Source organism: Sorghum bicolor, chromosome 1 (genome assembly GCF_000003195.3).
Source record: "Sorghum bicolor cultivar BTx623 chromosome 1, Sorghum_bicolor_NCBIv3, whole genome shotgun sequence".
Lineage (NCBI taxonomy): Eukaryota > Viridiplantae > Streptophyta > Magnoliopsida > Poales > Poaceae > Sorghum > Sorghum bicolor.
In genome coordinates, this window is record NC_012870.2 from 67,257,573 (window position 1) to 67,277,791 (window position 20,219).

General features: G+C 42.9%; 3 protein-coding genes and 1 pseudogene across 6 annotated transcripts; 3 read left to right on the forward strand and 1 right to left on the reverse strand.

Moving 5' to 3' along the window:
• Nucleotides 259–6,321, forward strand: LOC8084559 (probable apyrase 1). Its single transcript, XM_002465280.2, has 9 exons — nt 259–1,051; nt 2,598–2,723; nt 2,830–2,886; nt 3,047–3,139; nt 3,624–3,829; nt 4,630–4,724; nt 5,218–5,435; nt 5,529–5,718; nt 5,821–6,321. The coding sequence occupies exons 1-9, from the start codon at nt 710–712 to the stop codon at nt 5,931–5,933; spliced, it is 1,440 nt and encodes a 479-aa protein (XP_002465325.1). The 5' UTR covers nt 259–709; the 3' UTR covers nt 5,934–6,321.
• LOC8083678 lies at nt 6,535–9,599 on the forward strand (annotated as a pseudogene).
• On the reverse strand, nt 9,517–11,862 carry LOC8083679 (transmembrane emp24 domain-containing protein p24delta7). Of its 4 annotated transcripts, none has more exons than XR_002448890.1 (4): nt 11,238–11,862; nt 10,444–10,882; nt 10,261–10,357; nt 9,918–10,055 (listed from the first exon to the last, which is right to left on the reverse strand). XR_002448890.1 is itself a non-coding variant. In XM_002467882.2 (3 exons), the coding sequence occupies exons 1-3, from the start codon at nt 11,673–11,675 to the stop codon at nt 9,911–9,913; spliced, it is 660 nt and encodes a 219-aa protein (XP_002467927.2). In that variant the 5' UTR covers nt 11,676–11,857; the 3' UTR covers nt 9,517–9,910. The 4 variants fall into 4 exon arrangements, 2 of the variants coding, with proteins under 2 accessions (XP_002467927.2, XP_021306177.1); XR_002448891.1 differs by having other exon boundaries at nt 9,993–10,055; nt 10,281–10,357; XM_002467882.2 differs by lacking the exon at nt 10,444–10,882 and having other exon boundaries at nt 9,517–10,055; nt 10,281–10,357; nt 11,238–11,857.
• Nucleotides 14,015–17,840, forward strand: LOC8084560 (uncharacterized protein At1g04910). Its single transcript, XM_002465282.2, has 8 exons — nt 14,015–14,399; nt 15,242–15,309; nt 15,434–15,522; nt 15,604–15,757; nt 15,852–16,141; nt 16,234–16,438; nt 16,523–16,680; nt 16,982–17,840. The coding sequence occupies exons 1-8, from the start codon at nt 14,123–14,125 to the stop codon at nt 17,241–17,243; spliced, it is 1,503 nt and encodes a 500-aa protein (XP_002465327.1). The 5' UTR covers nt 14,015–14,122; the 3' UTR covers nt 17,244–17,840.

Genomic DNA, 20,219 nt, shown 5'->3' on the forward strand with positions numbered 1-20,219 from the left:
GCTAAAGTTTAGCAAGAACCAAACGACTCTAAGACACAGAGAGCAAAGGAGATATCACGAGGAGAAAAGGCTAACAAAGACATACCACGTCATAAAAATCGATAAAAATGTTACAATATTTTATCTCCATGATAATTTTATAATCATAATTTTAAAATTAGGTGTTATTTATAAGAGCGATAAATAAACATACTTATGTATTTTTTAGAAAGAGTGGCAAATAGTTAAGATACGACGAAGCTAGACGGCGTGATGCCAACTCGTCTCGCTGGCGCATACTGCTCCTGCCCTCCACACCGCTCCGGCGCGACCACGGCGAAAGCCGCGCAGCCACCTCCCCGAATCGAGCCAAATTGGCTCCCGCGCCACCATCTCCACCCCGATCGCAATGCCACCACGTGGTCAACCCCAAAGGTCGCCGTGACCCGTGCCGGAGAGATCTCGCGCTCCGGCCCCGTGTCACCGCGCAGCTGTGCTGTCGCAGGCCCACCCGTTCGCCCACCCCGCCACGCTCTCGATAAGGCCGCCGCCCGCGGCCGCCCGCACCGACACGCTGGAGCCGCCGCAGCAGGAGGCGGTGAAACCGTCGCCGACCAACGGTCGCATCCGCTACCGCACGCCCTCGGCGGCCGATCTGCTCCCCGCCGACGATCTCGCCGCCGCCCCCTCCGCCGCGGACGCCGCGGCGGCCACGGCGGCGGCCGCGAGGATGCGGCGCTACTCGGGCGCCGGAGCACGGCAGCAGCAGCAGACGGAGGCGGTGGCCGACCGCGTGCACCGGTACCGTCGGGTGCTGATGGTGTTGCTCTCGCCGGTACTCCTCATCTCGTTCGTGCTCCTTCTCATGCCGCGCGCGCCGGCCTCCGCCTCAGGGGGTGGGCTCCTCGCCGTTGGTGGTCGGAGGTGGGGGCCCCGGGCCGTTGAGGACGGATTGAACAAGTATGCCGTTATATTTGACGCCGGCAGCTCCGGGAGCCGCGTGCACGTGTATTGCTTCGACGAAAACCTGGATCTAGTGCCTATAGGGAAGGAGATTGAGCTGTTCAAACAGGTGAATGGTTTAGGCTTTCTCTTGTCCATTTAGTTTGAGTTGCCATAAATGAGATTATTGATGCAGTTTGTTTGGTCTTCTACTATCTCAAGCTAAACTAACAGCACCGAAATCTCAAGCCAAACTAACAGCACTGAAAATCAGTAACACTAGTGAAATCTAATTGGCCACTCTAGGAACGAAAATCCAGTAATATCATGCATGGCCAATCTAAATAAAGGTTATTTTCTAGTTTTTCTTGAAATGTTGGAGTTCGTTTTTGGCTATTCCAAAACTTTGGGTTTGGCTCTTGAGAGTTCACAACCAAATAGTCCTGATCATATTTTGTGCAGAATTTGCAAAAGAAATCAGAAATTTGTATTGCAGATATAACCACTTAGGGCCTGTTTAACAATGTTGAACTGCACAACCTAATGTTGATCTTTTTATTTGTTTCCCATAATTTGTTGGAGCAAAAACCTACTATATCTAGATTTTCACAGCCAGAACAATATTGGCTGATGAAGTTATGCCACTATGTGGTTTTGTCTTTTGTATCAGGATATGATAAATTGCACACGTTAGCAACCACCACTTGCTTATTACTGGCGATGAGCTCTTGCCATACAAAGGCATTAAGCCAGGACCTTGTCATGATAAATTAGTGTTGTTAATTCAAATGTGAAATCAGTTGATTTTTACCTAGAGATGACAACTTCAGGGATGTGACGGCTTTTGTAATATCAGTTGATTTTTACCTTGTCATGATTATTGTTGTGTTATGTAGAGATGACAACTTTAGGGATATGACAGCTTTTGTAATATCAATTGATTTTTACCTTGTCATGATTATTGTTGTGTTCCTGCAATCAGGAATATTTTTTAACTAAATCAGGAATATTTTATAACTATGTAGTTTTTGAATATATGCTAGAATGTGACAGAATACAACTAATTCTTGGGGAATACCAGAAGTAGAAGCTTAAGAAGAACAATTTTCTGCCTGGACCTGGATTTTGACCAAATGCTGTTTCAAAATTTCTTTGTAAATCTGCTTGAATTTTGGAAAATTGTTGCTGAACGTCATGTTGAAAACTAGCTTGAGACTTCTTGAATGGGATTCCATCATAGCTGTTTGGAGATAAAAAAAAAAATATTGTCCCTCACAAATCTACCATGTTATGGGTGATAGAGCAATAAAAATTGGGCACTAAAACAACAGAAACCATATCAAAGTAAATGCAATGCAAAAATGCAAAGTTGAAGGTAGGTGTTCCAAGACTGTATCTCTATGAAGCAACCTAAAGGCTCAAACAATGTACCATCCTGGTTGAGCCTGTCTCTTACCAAAATAATATACCTTACAGATGTATAGTTCCTGAAGGACTTGAGAACCCGCTGTGTAAAAATGTTCTTTCTACTCATTGACCTGATCATCTGTAATTACCCTATACTAATATATTGTCGTCCTATTATATATTTGAATTGAACAGACCAATTGACCATCCAGAAAATAGAGGGAATCTAACTTCTCTGATTGTTTATCTCTCTCTCATTTTGGCTTTAGAAAAAACCAGGCCTGAGTGCTGCAAAGGGTCCACAGGAGGCTGCTGAATCACTCATTTCTCTTTTAGAGGAAGCTGAGAAAGTAGTTCCAGCAGAGCTGCGTGGACAAACACCTGTCAGGGTTGGGGTGAGTGATGGTTCCTGTATTGCATCTTATGGTAGTGGAAACTGAAACAGTATCAGTTTTTGCAACAGTGTTTCTAGCGAAAACATGATTTTGGACACTTATGCAGGCCACTGCAGGTCTCAGAGCATTAGGGACTGAAAGGTCTGAAGAAATTTTGCAAGCGGTAAATATCTCCATGTCTTGTCTTATCCATCAAGATATGAGCATTCCATCTTTTCTTTTGTAGCCTTGTTTTTTGACATTTGTATTTGATGTGCTTCATATTCTCTTTTATTTTTGAATTTCCTGATTTCCCTTTGTTGTTGCTGTTATGAGTTCTTCAGGTTAGGGAACTTCTCCGTGACAAGAGTTCTTTCAAATCCCAGCCAAATTGGGTCAGTGTTCTAGATGGATCACAGGAAGGCGCGTTCCAGTGGGTACAGTGCTGTTCTAATTTGCTCCAGAGCTTTGTTTTCTTCCTTTTCTATTGTCTACGATTGTTAACATTATAGGCTGGCTACTTTAGCTTTGTCCAAGTCAAACCTATCTAAGTTTGACTATGTTTATAAAAAACGCACCATCGTCTATAATATCAAATTCGTTTCTTTAATTCCTCCATGAAATATGTCTTGATAGTGCATTTTATTTGAACTTCTGGATGTCAGTAAATTTTATAAATCATGACTTGCGACAAAACTAAAGTGACCTATATTTGGAGTGGCGTGAGTAGTTGGTTTTTGTTCCTGTCTTAACTTTTTTCTCTCTTGAATACGTAGGAGAGCTGTGTATCTTTGTATGTTCCTGTCTTAACTTTGACTTTGGCATTTTAACTTTGAAAGTAAAACGGTTTCTCCTCTTGCTGTTCTTCTGCAACCTTCACATTAAAAGAAGCAATGTGGATGTCTTTTCTATTCTTTATAGGTTACCATCAATTATCTTTTGGGAAAATTGGGAAAGCCATACTCAAATACAGTTGGAGTTGTTGATTTAGGAGGTGGTTCAGTCCAAATGGCTTATGCTATCTCAGAGAAGGATGCAGCAAAGGCACCTGAAGTGGCAGATGGTGAAGATTCATATGTGAAGGAGCTGCTACTTAAGGGAACAACATACTATCTTTATGTTCACAGGTCTGAATCAAATGTGTCATGACAATCTGAGATTTATCGTTGACTTTGTTCTACTGCTATTTTCTGCCATTCTAATATACCAATGATGTCTAAAACTGTAAAACATGTCACTAGTGTGGCTTACTCCGTTATTCTATATTGCTTGAACCATTCCATGTTCAGACATTGTTGACTACTAATAGTAGGATTGACCGAGAACTATATGTCCTCTGTCCATGAATGATAGGTGTATTAGACTAGAGGGAAAGTCAAATTTTACAAAATTCGACCAACAGTTAGTCAAATTATGTACAAGTGTAGAGCATAAAACTTACATCGATAGATCTGTGTTCAAAGCGGCTCTAAGATGATATTGACTCTTCAGCCATTGATATACTATACGAGAAACTACAGGATAAAATCTATTTTGTATAATTTTTCCTATGGTCAGATACGCCTATATTTTGTGGAGGAGGGAGTATCTTATTTGAAGTTTGAGTACCTATGTCATACAACACTGTAGAAAGGTGAAACATGCAATTATTTGGAAGTTGCTACAGGTTGTTAGCAACTTGTCATCAAATGAGGAATAAGTATATTTGGCATCCCATCAAATGAGGAATATGTATTTTGGTCAACTATATCACTTCTTCCCCTTTTTTATACATTATAAATTTATAATAAATATGACATGGAACAATATCGTTTACCACAATGCGATGGACTACTGCTGGGACAGGCATCATAAGATTGCCTCCTTCTGAATAAGATGTGTAGAGAACATAAGTATAATGTATAACTGCAAATGTTGTTATGCACAGTTATTTGCATTATGGTTTGCTGGCGGCTAGAGCGGAGATCTTAAAAGCTGGCGAAGGCAGTGATTACAGCGACTGTATGTTGGAGGGGCATCTTGGTATGGTTGCTTGCTTTAATCTGCTAGGCCCAATATCTAAATCTGACATATCATTACCTGTCTTTTTGGAATTTGGAATTTGAAATGAACTTCCTATATTCTTACTGAAATTATATCAGCATTAATAGGACAAATGGTTATTTTGTGACAAGACCAAATGCATGGAAAGACTATTGTCCTGAGCTTTGTTCTATTCTATGCAGGGTTCATGCCCTGTTGTGAAAATACATAAAGCAATAAGTTGACTTGTCTTATGAATTTTGTGTGCTATCACTATCAAATATTAGTCAAAACATTACACCATTCCGTTAGGCTGTTGATAAAAGCATGCTACTTTATCAGCAGATTGATCCTGCAATGAATACAATACATATTTCAGTTTCCAACAAAGATGAGATTTATCCATTCAAACTGCTACCATCAAATTGTCAGTATCTGTTTTATGTTTATTGCTCATAAAATTATCATATCTTAAATGTGCTATTAAATTCAGGGAAATACAATTATGGTGGTAATACATTTGAAGCATCAGGCTCACCTTCTGGTGCTAGTTATTCCAAGTGCAGGGCTCTTGCAGTTAGAGCTCTTAAAGTTGATGAGCCAGCATGCACACATATGAAATGCACATTTGGCGGTGTGTGGAATGGTGGTGGTGGAGATGGACAAAAGAATCTTTTTGTAGCATCTTTTTTCTTTGATAGGGCTGCTGAGGCAAGTCTACAATTGTGCTTTCTGATCTGTCTGAAGTGAATTGCTATTGGTTTAGTAATGATTAGCACCTAAGTGTGTTCCTTCTCTGTTCAGGCTGGTTTCGTGAACCCAAAAGCAGCAGTTGCTAAGGTTAAACCTTCAGACTTTGAAGAAACTGCACGACGGGTTTGTAAATTGAACTTGAAGGATGCACAGGCAACCTACCCTGATGTCTCAGAGGAGAACATTCCCTACCTTTGCATAGATCTAGTCTACCAATACACATTACTTGTCGATGGATTTGGTATGGCTTATTTCAAACTAAAAATATCATGATAACTGTAGAACTTATAAGTTGTTACCCCCCACACCTATGTTCTTACACCTGCTTTTTTTGTCTTCTCAGGTGTTGATCCTTATCAAGACATTACCTTGGTAAAGAAAGTACCTTATGGTGATTCGTATGTTGAAGCAGCATGGCCCCTTGGTAGTGCCATTGAGGTTGCATCTTCATCATAGAAACAGCACGGCAGTAACTTATTTTTCATTTTTTTATATATAATATATATATATATAAATCTTCCATCGTTATAGTTTTTGGCTTAGTTTACTGATCTGTAGTAGTGAGTTTAGATCCTGGGTTTGACGCTAGGGTTTTGCCTTGATTCACCATTTGTTATCCATTTCCATTCTATTTGTTTAGGTTCCTACACATTAACAACGTATACATGGAGGAGTATAGATTGTAGTTCTGTGCCAGCATTTTCCCCTCTACGTCCCCAGTTATTTAGAAGCCTTTGTCATTCATCGTTAGTATGCTTTGTGGGTTGTTCAATGTGATACCATTCTTTTTGTTCCCTTTCGCCAATTGGGATTGCTCAATGTAATAAACGCATGGTTTGCCTTTGTTCCCTGGATGGTTCATTGGTTCATTTGTAGTCTTGTAGATTTAAAGCCTCTTGTCACAAATATTTAGGCCCTGTTTGGCCCATATTCTCCAGGTACTTTTTAAATAGCTTTGCATGTGAATCTTCTTAAAACATGCTCTCATCTCTCAACTTCAACTCACTTAGGTGGGCCCTTACATGGAAGTTATGATTCAACTGGCTTAGGCGGGCCCTTACATGGAATTTATGAGAGTACTCAATTAAGATGTTTGACTTTTTTAGCATCAAGTTTGATCACTTGTCTTATTCAAAAATTTATACAAAATATCACTTCTTTTGTTGTGGCTTGGTTTATTAATGAAAGTTCTTCAAAAACAACTTAAATTTGACTATGTTTACACAAATTTTTTTGAATTGTCAAATTTGAGGTTAAAAAAATTAAACATCTTATAATTTGGGATGGAGAGAGAGTATGTTCTAAGAGGCTTTGTATACAAAGCTGTTTGCCAAAAAAAAAATAAAAACAATTTTAGCTCCATGGGAAGAACTGCTCATGGAGATGATAAAAAAAAGCCGCTCCTATAGTGAAGCAAATGGGCCTTAATTGCATGTCATGTTCATGGTTCAGCTTCAGCACCGCCTAGCGGCTATTTGCCGTGCCCATGAGTGACGATGAGAGCAAGAGCACAATTACGGCGCTCGAACTTATCAGTCTCATTACAAATCAGAAATGATATGCCGAACAGGGCTAGCCTTGTAGGCTATTGATACTTCTGAAGTTCTTTTGTCAACGCTCTGACCGCGCATGTTTTCAAATGAGGACAAGCAACCTGAGCTCACGCGTGGAAACTAAACAAGGCCGGAACTTCACCACCAAGTTCCTTGGGACTTGGGAGCAAGGCATGACCAGGCCTGGCTAATAGAGTGTCCACTGTCCAGTAGTGACGCGCCTCCAAATAATCTATCTAATCCAACCATGTCTAATTAAGCGGTTAAGCCGACGGCGACAAAGGCCATGCCATAGCAAATCCATCTTCCACTCTATTTCACCATCATTTCTCAGCTCGATCGCCCGAGTGAGAGGGGATGCTTCGGGCAGGAGCCTCCTCGCTCGCAGCCGCGGCGCCATGTGTGCCATGGAGCTTCCTGGTCTACGGTGGCCCTGACGCTCCTGTGGCATGCCGGCCGTCTGCTGCACCGGCTGTGGTGGCGTTCCCGGCGGCTGGAGCGCGCGGCGTGGCACGCCGCACCGCCTCCTGGCGAGCGACCTCAGGGAGGATGAACAGGGAGGCGTGGTCGACGCCCCTGCCGCTGCGGTGCCACGACATCGCGCCCCGCGCCTCTGCAGGAACGTGCGGGAGCACGGGAAGCAGGCGTGCCTTCTCTGGTTCGGCCCGGTGCCCCGGGTGGTCGTCGCCGACCCGCAGGTGGCCAGGGACGTGCTGTCCAACAAGTCCGGGCACCTGGAGAAGCCCAATTTCCCGGCACTGACCAAGCTGCTCTCGCCGACGGCGTCGCGGGCCTCGAGGGAGAGAAGTGGGTCAAGCACAGGAGGATCCCCAACCCCACATTCCATGTCGAGCTCAAAGTATGTATACAATACATGTCTTCTCATAACTTTCAAAAAAATAAAATAAAAAATACAGGTCTTCTCCTATATCCTTCCATTATTCCCTGATGATCGGCATGTTGCAATGGTCTTGTGATGTATGTACACTGACTTTTAATTTCAGGGTATGCTGCCGGCGTTCTCCACGTGCTGCGACGAGCTGGTTAGCAGATGGGTGGAGTCTGTGAAGAGCTCCGACGGTTGGTGCGAGCTGGATGTTTGGCCGGAGCTCTAGAACCTCACCGGGGACGTCATTTCTCGCACCGCATTCGGCAGCAGCTACCTCGAGGGGAGGCGGATTTTCCAGCTGCAGGCTGAGCACCTTGTAGCCACCATTCAGAAGATCAGACCAGACCGATGCTAACGCTATGGAACGAACCCACCAGGTATTTGCCGACCAAAAACAACAGGAGCATGCACGAAATCAACAACGAAGTCAGCTCGCTCTTACGAGGATTGATCGAGAAACGAATGCAGGCCATGAAAGAAGGCGCGCGAGAGCCACGGCAAAGACGACGACTTGCTGGGTCTGCTTCTCGAGTCGAACATGAGAGAGACGGACGAGCATGGCCGGTCCACCCTGGGGATGACAATCGAAGACGTCATCGAGGAGTGCAAGCTCTTCTACTTCGCAGGCATGGAGACCACGTCTGTGCTGCTAACCTGGGCAATGGTCCTGCTATGCATGCACCCGGAGTGGCAGGACCGTGCGAGAGAGGAGGTCTTTGGCCTGTTCGGGAAAAACAAGCCGGAATACGATGGCTCAGCCGGCTCAAAACTGTGAGTTCATTCCCCTGATAGACTCCTTTCTTTTTTTTACTGTATGAAACTTGTTCCAGACCAGAGGTGGTAGGCCTGACTGAACATATATTGTTGCTCCATCCATGCAGCTGACAATGATTCTTCACGAAGTTCTCCGGCTGTACCCTCCGGCCATCACGATCAGCCGGAAAACGTACAAGGAGATGGAGACCGGCGGCGTCAGATACCCTGCCGGGGTTGTGGTCGAACTGCCCGTGCTGCTTATCCACCATGACCCGGATCTCTGGGGCAGCGACGCGCACGAGTTCAGGCCGGACAGGTTCGCCGAGGGGGTCTCCAAGGCGCCCGCCGCGTTCTTCCCGTTCGGCTGGGGGCCACGCACCTGCATCGGTCAGAACTTCGCGCTGCTCGAGGCCAAGATGGCTCTGAGCATGATCCTTCAGTGGTTCGAGTTCGAGCTCGCGCCATCCTACACTCATGAGCCACGCACCGTGATCACACTGCACCCGATGCATGGGGCACAGATTAAGCTCAAGGCACTCTGATATATCGTTGAACAACATCCACCAGTTCTGTAATTTGTCCTCGCTTGCTCGTTCCTAGTTGATGTATCAAGGTGTTCAATAGGTATCTTAAAAAGGCATTTTTATTTGCAGATGTTGTAAATATACGGTAGCATATAGTGTCGAATGTATCAAGGTGTTAAACAGCGTTGAATTTTGGACACAGTTTTTGGATGAGGTGAGTCATCACTCGTTTGGAGCTGCTTGTGAGGAGGATGGCCGAAAAATGCCTTAGCTCTCCATTAGCAGACAAGTCAATGGACAAAGAGAACAGCAGGAGAACTCCTAAGTGATATGCAGTTTCTTGAACATGACAGAAGCACAAACACTATTGTGACAACTTTGCAAATAAGTTATCAACATTTGCCATACCATCTCAAACAGTGTTTTGCCTTTTGTCCAATGTTTCCTGTTGGTTATGAATTTGTCCAGTGTTTTGCAGATGGTCTTGTTAACAGCAATGGGAGGAGGCCAGTTGAGATGGTAGCAGGCAGGTGCTTTGATGAGCTCCTAGGGAGGTCGTTCTTTGAAACTTCCAAGTTCCAACAGCTTCCCTACTCCAAAGTTCAGAGTGCCAGCTTTGATGCATGAGCAAGCATGGCTTGTTTCTAAACATGAAGCTCTGATATTCGATCCTGGTAAAAATAGGTCAGCTCAGTTGCCCCCTGCTTGCTTCTATAGTATATGTTGTTTTTGAAAGAAAGTCTTCAGATGCCATAGCTGCAATGCTGCAACCCCCACGCACATGGCCAATGACAATAGGGTGAACGAGTGTAACCTTGTGGCGGTGTCTTCGTTGAGCCTCTGCATCTCAAGTTCGCTGGTAGAAATAGGTAAAAGATCAGTGAGCAACACAAAACAGAAGCCCGGAATCAGATTGGTAAAGGAGTGTTTGGTTGCTCATGCACTAGGAGATGCGTATAATATCACAGAGTATATCATTAGCTGTATGGACAGATGCAAAAATACGTCCTCATCCTATATGACTGAATATGCCCAAATAGAGCTTCTCTATGTATGCATACCCTATGGAAAAGAAGACCACCTCTGGCGAAAAGATAACATTTCTTGGTGTATGAGTCGAGCAGAATCCTCCAGTTTCTTCAACTCTCCTATGATGGTCTGCAAAAAGCATTTTGAAGTTACAGGCATTAAAAAAACAACTTTTGAAGGAAAAAAAACAGACATTAAAAGACTGCTCTCAGTACTTTGATAATGGAGTCTCGACTTCACTAAAACCACTGCTTCCTCCTTTAGGCTTTAGCATGTAAATATGTAATGCATGACATTGTTGAAGCATGCACTTCGACAATAAAACACCTCCAAGCACTCATTTTCTCTTCTTTTCTTTTCTTTTCTTGAATTAGACAACAATTTCAAAGCACTGAATAACATTGGCCTCCCATTTGAAGGAGTATATGTTTGTTGCCTGATTGCCTCCATTATGGCACCAAGATTGTTTCACCTTGAGAATTGAGATTCACCATGGTGCTATTTCTACTGTAGGAATACCACACATAACATGGGAAGCTAAGTTTCCCTATATTCTTTTATTTGTGGAAAAGCTAAACAAACATCTCTGTCCTCATGAACTGTATTTGGAAACTTTGAAGCCAACGATCCAATTAATAACTGGAGTGGCTGAGTCTGCATAATCAAAATATTACTTGTAGAAGGCCAAACGATAAAGCAACAATATTGACAATTGTTACAATTTTTCTAGTAAAGCATGTGAACATAAACAACAAGTTTTCTTATTAGAACCTAGAAAGCGTAAATTTGCATTTAGGCATTTGTCATTGGGCATTCATGTTAATGTTCTTGTAATGCGTGTCACCAACATGCAGTGAATTTGCAATGTGATTAAACTAAAGATTCCTCTAAAACGAATTTAGAAACAGAAAAAAAGAATACTGCTCAGTTCTCTTATGTTCATTGTATGAAACAGGCAAAACAGTTAGTTCAAAACTTAAACGGAGCAAGGGATGATGGAGGAGCATACAGCAATGCGGCCTTCGCTGGCAACCGCGACGGCGGGCGGGGACCCGGACCCTCCGGCGTGGGCGCCGCCGCCAACACTGGTGGTGGCCCACTGCACGTCGACGGAGACAACGGTGCCGCGCTCGTAGCGGGGTGACCAGAAGCAGGCGGTGTGCTCACCGTCCTCCGCCGCCTCGAACCTGAACTCCCCGCGTTCCCCGCCCTCCGCCACGTAGAGCTCCTCACCGCGCGGACCCGTCACGCGCACCAAGATCCTCCGGTCGGCCGCTGAAGTGGACTCCGCCACCACGCGGTACGACGCGTGGCTGACCGCGCGGCGGTGGAGCTCCTCGGTCAGGCACTTGGAGCTGCCCGACGGCACGTCGAAGACCAGCGCCTTGACGGCGGTGGCGGAGACGACGTGGAGGATGACGGCGAGGATGGACAGCGGCGGGGCCATTTCGTGCGAGATCTAGAGGCATCTCGCTGCTGCTCAATGCTCATGGGACGGGGATAGGCGCCGCCGCGCCGCCGCGCCGGTGTTCGGTGGCTCTATTGGCATGTCCTTGTCGGATACTGGGATCCTGGATGGGAGCTAGTAGCTACACACACCTACTCCTGCAGTTCTTTGAATGAAAGAACAAAAAAGAGTAGCAATGAGGCCTTGTTCAGTTCACCTAAAAATCCAAAATTTTTTAAGATTTCCCGTCACATCGAATCTTGCGGTACATACATTGAGCATTAAATATAGATGAAAATAAAAATTAATTACACAGTTTATCTATAAACCGCGAGATGAATCTTTTGAGTCTAGTTACTCCATGATTGTACAATGTTTATCAAATAAAAACAAAAATGCTACAGTATCTCGAACCAAAAGTTTTTGCGAACTAAGGCCTATTTAAAATGTCCTTTTATTTATGATGAAAACACAAGACCCTACAAAATACTAGTAGAGTAGTACAAGTACTCGCATATAGGACAGGTCCAGTCACCATATAGTCAATCTTTCTGTTGACGGACAAGATCACTAGATCAGTGCAAATCTGTACCACCAAAGATTTAGAATTTTAGATGATCAATGTGTGACAATTTTGTTAACCGCTGAAAGTGTGGATGATTCATCAGTATTTTTTTTAAAAAAAAGTGCAGGAAAGCATCCTGTCTTGCGTTTGAAGTTTGAACCAAGGGGCTAAGTCATAACATCCCGTTTTCTAAAAATTACATGTATATAAGTGATCTCTATTATTGGTGATGAGCATGTTTTGTCCCCTCCTTCCTTGTACTACTATAGTTGATGTTATAAGACTTTCTGATTCACATTTTCTCTTATAATACATTTTTTCTTTTTTTTTTCAATACATCTCTATTTCTACTTCTCTCTAACTCCCTCTCCTTATTTTTTGTGCACCATAATCTTCACTCTTCTAAATTTTTGTACCCAAACCTAAAATGTCAAATATTTTGAAACGGAGAGAGTATCACTTTTATCCATAAGTTTTTCTTTTTCTCCCTATATTTTCTCTCTTTCCTCTACTGAGAACCACCACTTGTGCTGTCATCCTTATGTTTGCCTCCACCTAGGGATGAAAACGGATCGAATACGAACGGATATCACTGATATCATATTTGTTTTCATATTTTTGGTCGGATTCGGATTCGAATACGGATAATGTCAACAATGTCGGATAAGATACGATTGGATGTCCACATCATAAATATACGATTTAAGTATTCGGATACGGATACGGTATCGGATATTAAACATTCGGACTCAGATACGGACAGATGTTAACCCCTCTAAACGAATTCGGTCTCGAATACGGTCGGAAAATATCCGTACCATTTTCATCCCTACCTCCACCATACTCCCACGGTCCCACCATTCCGCCCTACATCTACATGCCCGCCACACTCTCCTACGTCCACACTCATGTCTACGCCCACATTTTGTATATTGACTATGTGTCTTCCTTCTACGGTGGTTTGGTGATGTACAAGACTCCAAATCGAGTGGTGTCGACGAGCCTAAGGATGTTTGCCTCGGAGATGTACACCTCTTCAGGACCAATATGCAAAAGATGATAGTTCTATATTTTGTATACTAGGATATCCATTGATATGTTACATTGTTATGTATGACAATTATCAGCAGCCAATTATCAACATATACATGTCATGTAGGGTAGTTGGCATAGTCGTAGATTTGCTACCAATTTGATCATGACAATACATGTCAAATGTGTAAATTGGAAGCAGATAGAGGTAGTAGATCTATTATGCTAACCACTTTGGGATGTTGATGTTAAAGTAACGGTCGTCAAAGGTGTTAGAACTAACTCGAATGTCATGGTCGGCATATAGTTTCAATGGCGAGTTGACATAAAACTCATCATGCTAATAATATACATTGGCCTTATGGGCAGCGATGGCTTCAAAGTCAAGTCGCCATAGAGCTTGTCACGTTAATAGTGTGTTGTTAAGTATGCTGCCATTGTGTGAATATTGAACAGGACTATATAGTCCAGATAATAACAATTAAAATAAAATCTTAAAAGTTTGATCAAACCTGTTTAGAAAACGAACTACGATTAAAACTTCTCCTCTCCTCATCTTTCGTCGCAGTCAGAGTCTTTTACGACAGGTTTAAGTAGATAGACGGTGAAAATGATTTTTACAGAAAAGGATCCATGCGGCCACACCACGCCACGAACGTTGCAGTTACGCACCCTAACACCGACCGGAATCCCAACCAACCCTCACGCCACCATACGGTAACGACCGCTCCTCCTGCGCTGCGCTCGTCCACCTCCTCCACGACTAGTTTCTAGCGACAAGCCCGGCAAGAAACCAAAGCGTCGTGCCAGCAGGCAGGCAGCCAAGCCAAGCCAGGACCCCCGCGGCCCCATGGCCAAGCACAAGGCCTCGCCTCCGGCCGCGGTCCGCCGTCGCATCGGCGGCGCCGGGGCGTCCGCCATCCGGTGGGCGCTGCGCGTCGCGACCAGCATCGTGGCCTGGACGCTGCTCCTCCACCTCTTCACCTTCCTCGGCATCCCCCGCCCGCCGTTGCCCATCGCGCGGCCGTCCTGCCTGGGCGGCGGCCGCAGCAGCAACTCCACCGCCGCCGACTCCGTGGTTGAGGCCGGGCACCTGGCGCCCCCGGCTCTGCCTCTGCCTCCCAGACGTGAGTGCCTCTTGTCTTCTTCAACCGGGGGACTCTTGGGTCTTGGGGTTGGGTTTTCGTGGAATCTGGGCCGTCTTCCTGCTCTGTTCTTGGTGGGGTGAGGCGCTTTGTGCTGCCCCGATGGCGGGAATCAGAATGTGGTAGTTCTAGAGCATTTGTCCGTTGGATCAAATTGTTCTCCAGAGTAAATAAAAAACGCTTAAATCGACTCGTTTTGACTAATATCGCGCACATTTTGGATGTTGGGCGATTCAGTAATTGCCAGATTTTCTGAGTTGACGATCAATTGCTTCCTCTTGGTTCTTGGTCATTGGGATTCTTATTTGTTTCGTAGATTGTGATGTGGACATAAGAGGGGTTGGTGTAATCGGATCGCTATTTTCCGTGAAATCGTGCATTGGTGTCTGAATTGGTTCATATCAAGCGAATGATTGCCATCTCTTCGTTTTCTTTTTCTTTTCTTTTCTTTTCTTTTCTTTTCTTTTCTTTTGGGGGTGGGGGAGCTTATTGGAATGAGAAATGCCAAGTCTCATGATCTGTAAGGCCCAGAGACGATTTGATCTTTTGCAAGGAAAATTTTCAGGTTTCTTAAAACAACATGAAGACTGCCTACTTAGTAAGATTCTAATCATTATGTAGGTGCTAGGTGGCGAAATTAATCAAACTTCTGCTTTGTTTATACCATTATTCGGTCAAGGTGTAGTTGCAGTAGAGTGCTCAAGAAAACAGTTTGCTCATGTTTATCAGAGTATACTGCATAGCATGTTGTTGACAGTAGTCTATCATCTTATTCCATCAATATGATAGTTCACTCCAAATATAACATTTATTTCTCCATGTAGGGCTTTACAAGAGTAATGGCTACCTTCTAGTTTCATGCAATGGTGGTCTGAACCAAATGCGAGCAGCGGTTAGTACTTATGCTCTATTAGTGTATCTTACACTTCCTCTATTTACTCATTGGCAGCTTCAAGTACAGCAAAAAGGCTCGAACTGTGTTTTTCTTATGCTTCGCGAAATCTTGTTTTGTGCAGATATGCGACATGGTGACTGTAGCACGCTACTTGAATCTCACCATGGTGATACCTGAACTTGATAAGCAATCCTTCTGGGCTGATCCTAGGTGTGCATTTTTGCGCTATGGTTTCTTGGTCGATTACAGAATTAGGCAAGAGTACTGATGCAAACTTGTTATACTTTTCAGTGATTTTGGGGATATTTTTGATGTAAATCATTTCATTGATTCATTGAGAAATGAAGTGAAGATTGTCAAAGAACTCCCACAGAAGTTCAGTGAAAAAGTTCCTCTGTCAATGCAACCAATCAGCTGGTCTAGTGAGAAATACTATTTGAGGCAGGTTAGATAGTAATTTTTCTCTTACAATTACAACTACTTTATTTCTCTCTCTTCTGTCAGTTGTTGGTTCTCACATTCAGTGGTCTTGTTTTCAGATCTTGCCTCTAGTACGAAAACACAAGGTTGTACGTTTTAGCAAGACAGATTCTCGTCTTGCAAACAATGGCCTGCCTCTGAAGCTCCAAAAACTTCGCTGCCATGTTAACTACAACGCATTGAGGTTTACACCATCCATTGAGGCTCTAGGAAACAAGATGATCTCAACTCTCAGGAGAACTGGATCTTTTATTGTGCTTCATCTGAGATATGAGATGGATATGCTTGCTTTCTCTGGCTGTACACATGGATGTTCTGATGAAGAAACAGAAGAGTTGACAAGAATGAGGTTCTTTTGATATTACTGCTCCATAATCAACTTGATTTTACTTCCCAACCTTTATCTCCAATACTCATTTTTGTCTGTTCTTGGCACCTCAGATATGCATATCCCTGGTGGAAAGAAAAGGAAATAGACTCTGAGAAGAAAAGACTTGAGGGATTGTGCCCCCTTACTCCTGGAGAAACAACTTTTGTACTCAAAGCTCTTGGTTTCCCCAGAGACACTCGAATATATATTGCATCAGGTGAAATATATGGTGGTGAAAAAAGATTAGCTGTATTGAAGAAAGAATTTCCTAACATTGTAAGTTTGTCTTAACTCCACATCCATAATTTTTTTGCTTGCAGTGCTAGAAGTATATGCTTATTTGCTATTGTAAAAATGTAGGTGCGGAAGGAGACACTTTTATCTGATGATGAGTTGCGACCCTTTCAGAAGCACTCAACTCAAATGGCAGCACTGGACTATCTTGTTTCTGTCGCAAGTGATGTTTTTATCCCCAGTAATGATGGAAACATGGCTAAAGTTGTAGAAGGACACCGCAGGTCTGCATACTTTGTTTGACTTCCCTAGCATAGTTGCATTTTACTGTTTATTCCTCCATGACTTCCATCAAGTGCATCTATTATTGCAACTTGGTTTAGTAGGAAGTGTGTAATATTTAGTTTTTGTGCAGACACGTATGTACTATTTGTGCTCACAGGAGTGTTGTAGTTATATGTGCTTTTCTCCCTTAAGAAATATGTGCTTTTCTCCCTTAAGAAAGCACTGAAGAATCATGGCAACAAAAACAGCAAAAGAAAATGCCACTTGATTAGCTGACAAGTGCTTATGCTGGGAATGCAGGTTTACAGGCTTCCACAGAACCATACAGTTGGATAGGAAGAAGCTAGTTGAGCTTATAGATCTTTTCGAAGATCAGGAGCTGACCTGGGAAGAATTCTCTGTTGCTGTCAAGGAGCTCCACGGGGGCCGAATGAGCCAGCCCACCAGAAGGAGAATTATCCCTGGACAACCAAAGGAAGAGGACTACTTTTATGCTAATCCTCATGAATGCCTTGGTCCTGCAAAAAAGCGAAGGGATAGATTAAAACATATGGAGATTTGAAAGCCGCGTGCTTAATGCCTAGTAGGCTACTACAGATAGAAGGCCAAAGTGAAATTGGTAATGAGATAGCATTTACATGCCATTTTAAATAACCAGATTGGCTGCACCAATGGTGAAACAACCTTCAGCGTCCTCATTGACTGATCTCTGCTCATGATTTTTTGCTGAGCCACACCCTCATGGAGTGCAGTTGGGTGAACAAACTGGTAACCCTACTCTGCCTGGCAAAGCTGATCTTTGCCACGAATTGAAGATGATTCTTCATGTTGATGATCAGCAGGAGCATCAAGAGAAGCTTTTGCCATTCAGAAACTTGATGGACATTATTGGTTCCTGGATTCGGATTTTGCTGATTCTGTTTTCTTTTTGCCTCTGCTACCGAGGTACATTGATGGCATAGTCTGACTGAGCTGAGAGATGACATGGCACATATTAATCTGTAGATGTCATGCTCTGTTGTGGTCAGTAGCATGTACGAGGGATATGTTGTACACTTTGTATTAGGTAGTTAAACCTGTTGTCGATGTAAAAAGACCTCGTGCAACTTTGGAAAGGAAAGCAGCGTAAATGCACTGAAGAACCGTATCATTCGACCAAGAGTGGCTGGCACCTTGCTGCCTTGGAATTTGCAATGGTTTAGCCTAGCTGATGACCTATCTCTGATTCTCGCTGATGACCCATTCGATTTTCAGCGAGGTCCATTACGACTTATCCAGTATTTGGATGAGTAAAACTTCTTAGCTCGATGATAAACTAGCTCATACCTAGCTCAGCGTTAGTTTGTAGTAGGTGGGTCCAGCTCAATTCATGGGTATTCAGTTGAATACATATTATTTTGGGGAAAATTGTGTATACATAGTGTATACTTTGTATATAAGTGCAAAAACGAAAATGGACAAAATTTAAATCGATCCAGGCTGATAGCCCACAAGCTTTCCTTTCCTTTCCCGGTCAGTCTGCAACACTACACTTTCAGTTTTCAGTTTGTCCCCTTCCATGCCAATCCCGATTCCGCCATCCCCAAACTTGAGAAACCCTACACGAGCAGTTGCAGTGGCAGCCGGCGGGGACCGCAGCTTGGACGTGTCCGGCTCCGGCTGTGAGCTGTCCCTCCCTCCTCCACAGCTTCGCTTCTCCCGTTCTTCTCCATTTCGCCCATGCCTCGCAGCTTCACTTCCTCAGTAGCCAGCACTACTCACGAACTACGTCACAAGCGATAACTGTAATCTGAATTCCCTTACTCTCCTTTAAGTAAATTCGACACTTATTTGAATTCAATTGGTAAGAACAGTAGAATTGCTGAGTTGGTCAGAGCCCTTTGGGCTGGAGCAGTAGAGCGATTTATTGAACTTATATGGTATATACTTGTAATTAGTATATTATAAATGATTTGCTAAGTTGGTCAGAGCCTCATAGGCTTAAGCAAATTGCTCAAATGTTCTGTGGCTTATGATGATTGTTTCTAGTATTCATTGAACTTCCACCAGTACAGTGAGCCTCAATTATAAAAGCCATGTGCCATTGTGTCTACACTATTTTTGAATTTTTAGGTTGTTTTCGAAATTGCTGACAGAATCATGTCCAGCTTGTATTAATAAAGGAATTGAAATAAGTACAGAAGAAAGAAAGATAGTCTAGCCAAGGAGAAAGCAACTAGTTGCGCATTCCATCTCCCGAAGGAACAATGCATATATGTATACCTTTTTGGTACCACGGTTATTAGAAGTGATGTCCCATGTTGACTCCAACGTTCCGGGAAGGCTGAACATCTCCATGAGTATCAGTTTCTTGACTTTCTTCTAGCCTATATAGAAGACGAGACAGTAGGGGCGCAATGTATGGCGTACTGGACATCTTCACGAGTATCCACATCCAACCTTCAAATTTAAGATTTATGTAGCAAAATCAATCCTCCAAAAGTCTCCTTGAATCTTATAATTAGTAGCGTCCTAAATCGCCTTGTGCAGTTTTTGCCTTGCGAGGCTTCAGTGTTTTTTAAGGCTCGGTTCGCTTGTGTTATATTTTTCAGTGTGACTTACGCCTTGTTTCCTTCCACCCAAAAATCTAAAATTTTTCAAGATTTTGTCACATCGAATCTTTAGACGCATGCATGGAGTATTAAATATAAACAAAAATAAAAACAAATTACACAGTTTTGCCGAAATTTATGAGACGAATCTTTTGAGCCTAGTTAATCTATAATTGGACAATAATTATCACAAACAAACGAAAGTGCTTAGTGTTACGAAATTTTTTCGTTAAACACAGCCTTAAAACTATGGATCTGTACTTGCCCGGAGGTGAATGTTAATGTTCAGAGCTACTCCCACTATGCCTAAATAACTGTTGTACGTGTCAATTTGATTTATAGAAAATATATACAACATATATATCTCTAAATACATTTATTAAAAAACTAGATTCAAAAATCTTTCTAATAATGCTAATTATATATCATAAATATTAATATTTTTTAATATTTATTTAGTCTTGTTTCTCCAGAAACAAAACATAGGGAGTACGAAGACAACTCATAACTTATGAACTTGCATTACGAGGTCACCCTAGAGTGCACTAGTCATTTTTATTTAATTTTACTTTTATTGCGTCTATTTTGTGACACCAATTTCTCGTTGTTGCAATTAAACATGGGAGTACGAAGACAACTCATAACTTATGAACTTGCATTACGAGGTCACCCTAAAGTGCACTAGTCATTTTTATTTCATTTTACTTTTATTGCGTCTATTTTGTGACACCAATTTCTCGGTGTTGCAATTAAACATATTGCTTACATGACAATATAGGGGGTTTAAGATGACGGAAGTGCTGTGTGAATGTAGAGTTAGAATGTAGGTCTAGGATGCCTTCCCACCTCCCAAGAGAATGTAGGAGATTAAATTTAAGTGGACTCCTAGAAATGTTCAGCAATATGATCAATTTAGAGCAAGTATTATAGCAGGTTGTAAGTCAGCT